We start from the raw sequence: 6,455 nt of genomic DNA, 5'->3' as shown, positions 1-6,455 counted from the left end.
GTTGCATCCCTCGACGTAAATACCCCCGACAAACCCGACAAGTAGCTAAATCCCACCCCTTCACAGTAGAGATTCCTAGATTCAAGAGAGCCTCCTACAACAGTAATTTCTTCCCCAGAACAGCTAAACTTTGGAATTCCCTTCCGCGCCCCTGCTTCCCCGACTGTACTGACATGCAGAAGTTCAAATGCAACGTGAACCGACATGTTGCTGCCCAACTTCCTGCACAGTACCCCTGATGCTTACGTCCCTGATAGTAGCCCCCTACAACAAAGTGGCAATGTACCTTGTTTGGGGTGAAAATGTAAAAAAAAAAAAAAAAAGTCTAGCATAAATTGCACTCCTTTAAATTCGTGCGCTTTGGATTAAAAATTTTATTCTTAAGCCTGAGAGACTAAAGCTAAATATATGTGATATGTATTTGTGGACGCATCGTGATCGAACCCTCAACATTTTTCTCTTATCTTCAACGATTAAAAAACTAAATAAATAAACTATAGACAAGCAAAGATTAAACAATACAAGCGATCATTCAGAATAGGAATCTCTTTCAATCTTTTAAGTTTGTAGCTCTTCAAGTGAACAGAACAAAAAAAAATTGCTATTTATCGCCTGTCAAATTTATCCGATCCAGATAACCTATCCGCCCCGTCCCACTCTCACCGGTCGCTATCTGACACCGACTCCATTGAATCCCACTTGTCTGATAACAAAGGCGGAAAAATAGGTGTTTATTATCTGAACGTAATGGGCCGCGTCTCGGACTACGCCGTACCTTGCTATGAGGCTTCAACAGCGACGACTACTATTACTACAATAACGTCGTAGGTCCCTGCTTGATCAGAGAGAACCCGTTATTACGACAATAAGCGGTGGGAAAAAGGTAGTGCTCTCAATAAGCAGGGGGAATATGATTCGTCCTCTCTCTTTCACTCTCTCTCTCTCTCTTTCTCTCTCTCTATTTCTCTCTGTCTATTTATATATATATATATATATATATATCTATATATATATATATATATATATATATATATATATATATAGATATAGATATATTCATGCATATACATACACACTAACACACACACACACACACACACACATATATATATATATATATATATATATATATATATATATATATATATATATATCAGGGTTGTGAATTCCATATATATATACATATCAGGGGTTGTGAATTCCATATATATATATATATTGATTGATTTTTAGACGATATTAAGGTTAACGTCTCCGCCTCGGAGAACCGGTGTTTTTCTTAGAAAGTCGCCCATTTGTTATTTGGACGTATTTTTTATTCATTTATTTATTATTTTTTAAAATTTGTTTATTATTTGTGTGTGTATATATATATATATATATATATATATATATATATATATATATATATATATATATATGATGTCGTGATAGTAGTTATTAATATATACAAATTTAAGTGCTCGCGACACTGGACATGCTATTTTTGAGAAATATGATCGGTTACAAACAGAAGTCCTTGTCAGGCGACTTAATAAATGGGTGCTTTCTACAGAAGACAGCAGTCCCTGAAACATTTTTAAGGGCTGTTTTTTTTTTCTGTAGAGAGCAACCATTTATTTAGTCGACTGAAAAAGACTTTTGTTTTTAACCGACCATTTGTTCGAAACATTAATTTGGCCAGGGTTTCAATTATATATATATATATATATATATATATATATATATATATATATATGTGTGTGTGTGTGTGTGTGTGTGTGTGTGTGTGTGCGTGTGTGTGTGTATATACAATATCAGACTTATGTCTTAATTATATTAGGTTGGTGCAAAAATTATGTCGTTTTTATATAACGTCAAAACGTCAAAAAAAGACATTATTTTTGCATCAACCTAATGTTTAATGTATGAAGAAAAAAAAAGCAAAGCATGCTTGAACAGAATTCAAGTCAGCACAACAACTCATGCTTGGAACAAAAATAGAAATTAATTTACTCTAGGACTTCTACCTCACTGACTTGGGACTGCAAAACTGATTACATAATCAAAAGAAGCTACTGCATTTTACTTCTACTTAAAAAATGCTAACGTTGTTGGGATAGTTGTTACGTCTCTTCAACCGCGATGGTATCATACACAATTAGAGGGTGGCTGTTGAAAAGTCAGGGAATATCAAATTAACAACTGGTTTCCAGTCATATGTATATTCCGGTCATGGGAAGATCATATACAGCGCCTTGCAATCGCAAATGGTCACCCATCTGCTACTGGTCAGGCTCAACAGAGCTTACCTTCGATGATCTAATGCTAAAAAAATCCACACAAATTGGAAAGTAGGTATACGAAGATAGTGCGCTTGAAACGTGTGGACACTCTGACTGACGAAAATATACCTGCGCAGCCGCGTCAGTATTCCCCGGTAAGGGCTATCTAGCAATAAACTAAACTCCTCTCAAGAGTGAGAGGATACAGCCTGCAACTGTTGGCCTCCTAGCCCTGCGTAGAGCCATACATTAGATCGCCAGAAACATAGTCACCATTTTAAAGATGTACTTGAAATTATGATTGAAGATGTCTCCCAGTGATAAAATCATACATTGACCCCCTGGTTTTTGTCGGGATAAAACAGTCGTCTTGCTTAAGTATATATATATATATATATATATATATATATATATATATATATATATATATATATATATATATATATATATGCGTATGACGCTGAGTAATCACGGTCTATTTAAAGTTTGAAAGACTAAATAATTTAAAAAAAGCAAAACAAAACAAAAAAAAACAGATCGAGTAGATATTTAATCAAAACAGCTTGTGCGTCTCCTAGCAAAAAAAAAAAAAAAAAAAAAAAAAAAAACATGCTTCGCCACGTGTTGGTCTCTCGATTTCGTCAGTGGATTAATCCCCATCCTATTTCATTGTCACTTCAAGACAGTATGAGTACACACACAACATCATGCTCAGCCCAAAATGCCACCAGCATTATGGACAACGTTGTGGTGATGATGTGCTCTCTGTTAGACCCTTTCTCACGGGCGCTAGTTTTTCATGTTTATCTTTTCCGAACCTGGTAAATGCGTCTCTAGCAATTTGCAATTAACTAACACTTTCTGTAAGAAAGAAGGCAAAGTCGGGAAGGGTGGACCTGGACCTCTTCAGACTGCACAGGACCAGCATCATACCAAAGTCAACAGGGAAAAATGTCATTTAAATAATGGCTTATACTCTGTTGATTTTCGTGTCGAGGCAAACTTCCGGTTTTCTATAAACATAAGTAATTACAAATATTTAACGAAGTATTTCTTATACATATTATCAATGGGATAAATAATCCGATGTAAGCAAACAATATTTTTAAAAAATTGAAAAAATAATTCTTCTTTGCAACTTTTTTTTTTAAATTTGTATTTCAAACCAAATAAACTTACGTTAATGATAACATTTTATTATTGTTATAAAGGCGACTCCAGGATTCATTCTGGCAACCTATCGACTGACTTGAATTTTCATATTTTTCTTTGCTTGAATCAGAAATACTCTCTCTTTCAATCTCTCTCCCCCCTCCCTCTCTCTCTCTCTCTCTTAAGAGATGTATCCTATCAGGCATTATCTTCTCCTATCGGAATTATCATTAGTCTACTGCCTATCGGCTTGCCTACCAACAACGATTCTATTCTTGGCAATTATTACTCTACGAAAATTACAATTGCCTACCAGTATAAGTATACGTATATATATACATATGTGTTCTAAAAAAGGCTTGTAAAAAAATAAAAGCCTTCAGAATATGATTAATTATCTCTGAATTCTTACAGAAACTACTATCGCAATCTGTACCAGTAATGCATATTAGTTATAACTTGAGATTATTTAGATGTGTATGTGAATTAAACTATTTTTGATAATCATATTCCAAATGATGCGTTGGCTTATTAAAATTGTTTTCAGCTGTTTTCAAGTCATTATTAATTTTTAGTCATATAATTTAACAGAATACTTGTTTAAATAGCAATTCTATTCAGAACTTATTTATGCAAGTGCCAAGAAAAATACTGAATACACACAAACACCCTCCCGTATATATATATATATATATATATATATATATATATATATATATATATATATATATATATATATATATGCATAATAATAATAATAATAATAATAATAATAATAATAATAATAATAATAATAATAATAATAATAATTCAGAACAAATTAGAATTTTTCATAAGTCACAGACTTCACACTTGTGTCATGAGTGGGTGATTCTATTAAGTCTACTATGTGATTTTTGTTTTGCTTTGAAGTCAATTTTGAACCGATTTTAGCATTATTAAAACTTATTATTATAATACAACTATAAATAACAATAATCAAACACGTGAATATTGCATTATCGGATTGTTTACCAGGAACTTATATTTACAAAAGAATCAAATCAATCCTGAAGTTGTTCTAAGAACACAAGCATGTAAAACCAATTTAAAATAAATCTATCATGTAAACGTTAACAAATCGTAAATTTCAGTTGCAATTATTTTAAGAAAAGATACATTTTGTGTATAATATCTGGCCACTGTCAATACCTTTGGAATGATTTCGTACTGTTCGGTTAATAGGTTGCATGTCAGATTCTTAAAATAAAGATTTTCTTCCAATTTTGTATTATTTTACCTATTTTGAATTCGTGGTCGCCATCGCTCTCATGTTTATCGTGTACCAAAATGTAAATCACGTTTTACTACTTTTAGTCTGTTTTCAATCAATACAAGTTCTTGAATACTAGCAAATAACTGAATTTAAAAGCCATTCTGTTTTGATTTGATTGTTTGTTAGTTTTTAAAACTCAAGTAAAAATGTTATTTTGACTTGATATTTAATTTTCATTTAAATAATTATTCTAGCAATTTTGCACAAAAAATTAAATTATTAAATTGTTTTAATTATGCTCGTTCAGGAGCGTAGATCTATTGATGGCGGTTCACTTCAAAGAATTCGGGATGCGGTGGGAGGGGGGCGAAAGCTAGAAATTTCAATATCATAAAAGTTTAGAAATTAATAGGAAACCTTTAAATGGCGCATAAAGGATAATTAAGGGTTGAATAGACATATTTTTGTAAAAATTGCGAATTGTGGGTCATTTTCATATTTTCAAAAATAATTTAACGTAAAATTATTGAAATTGGGGTGTGCCCCTAATCAATAAGACCTAAATCTTTATATAAATAGAGTTGGTTACAACGAAAAGAGAAAGGATCAACTTACGATTCAAATTTGTTGAAACGCTGTCTCTTTTTAAACCTGGGTTGAAAACGCTCAAAACCAGTTTGCAAAATCAACAAGATCTTCCTCTTCCGCGCTGAGACCCTCTAAGGAACTGTCTGAACAGGAGCTCGGTCTGGGAGAATTGTTCATGGCTACATTTTGGTAGAGTCCAGCTGCGGCCGCCGTGAGAGTGGCCGCCGTTAGACCGGCCGCCGACAAATAGCTTGTGTCGAACGCCGAATTGCCGGTGTCGTTTTCGTCTACCATTTGTTGAAGATACCGAATATACTCGATGGCTGCTCGCAACGTCTCCACTTTACTCATCTTCCGATTCTTCCCACCTTTTGGGGTGGTCGGTAAATGTTCACGCAATGTAGCAAATGTCATGTTGATCAGCTTCACACGATTCCTCTCGCGTTCGTTTCGCCGGGCCACGGCGACCGTCTGCGGCCGGTGCATCGGGATGTAGCCAGCGTGGTTAAAGTCCAACCTCCGTTTGCAGTTGACCATTTCGCGTGCATTCTCTTTCATCGATCGGGGAATTTTGGAGCTGGGTGGCGTCGTTGACGTCGTCATCGTCGTACTGATGGGAGATGGCACGGAAAACATGCAGGTCGGCCGGTCATTGTCATTCAACGCGTTCAACGCTGTCTGCCCGTGATGTGCGGAATACGCATTTATGTTCGCGATCGTTGTAAATGACAAAGTTTTCATTTGTCCTTCCATTGTATTTTTTTTCTTTTAATTAAAATGTTTTTAAAAATATTTAGTCCAAATCACTCGTGGATTTGATGTCGGAACGTATAAGTTAATTAACAAACACTGTCACACATATATAATACAAGACCCATACACCAACATTCATAAATAATTGCAAAATAAATAAGTCTACAAGTCCAACAATTTGGAAACAAAACAAAGATATATTTATATTATATATAAATACACCTATAAGTGATTAGTAAAAAGAAAATAAGGTTGACAGTTGACCATGTGTGTACGTGTGTCTGTTTGTGCGTGCATATGAATATGTGTCCGTGTTTGTTTAAGTAATGTTGTCGCCAGTGTGGGTTGAAAGTGCGACTGCGTTCTTTCTGTTCCGGGCAGGTTTGCCAGTCTCGGCGTCCTTGTAGCGACTGACAGTCGGGTTCAAGGCGGGCGTGTGCTTG

The 6,455-nt window shown here is 34.6% G+C and overlaps 1 protein-coding gene across 1 annotated transcript in view; it reads right to left on the bottom strand.

Moving 5' to 3' along the window:
- The window catches only part of LOC145247275 (achaete-scute homolog 1a-like), a 7,384-nt gene extending 1,225 nt beyond the window's left edge, over positions 1-6,159 (bottom strand). The window contains exon 1 of the mRNA XM_080108880.1: positions 5,287-6,159. Within this exon, the coding sequence (XP_079965006.1) occupies positions 5,338-6,012 (675 nt within the window). The 5' untranslated portion in view covers positions 6,013-6,159 and the 3' untranslated portion in view covers positions 5,287-5,337. The remainder of the gene's footprint in view (positions 1-5,286) is intronic.
- Positions 6,160-6,455: the final 296 nt, after the last annotated feature.

The sequence above is a fragment of the Euprymna scolopes genome, chromosome 25, assembly GCF_053919585.1.
Source record: "Euprymna scolopes isolate OS-2025 chromosome 25, ASM5391958v1, whole genome shotgun sequence".
NCBI classification, from domain to species: Eukaryota; Metazoa; Mollusca; class Cephalopoda; order Sepiida; family Sepiolidae; genus Euprymna; species Euprymna scolopes.
This window is presented reverse-complemented; position numbering and strand designations above follow the sequence as displayed.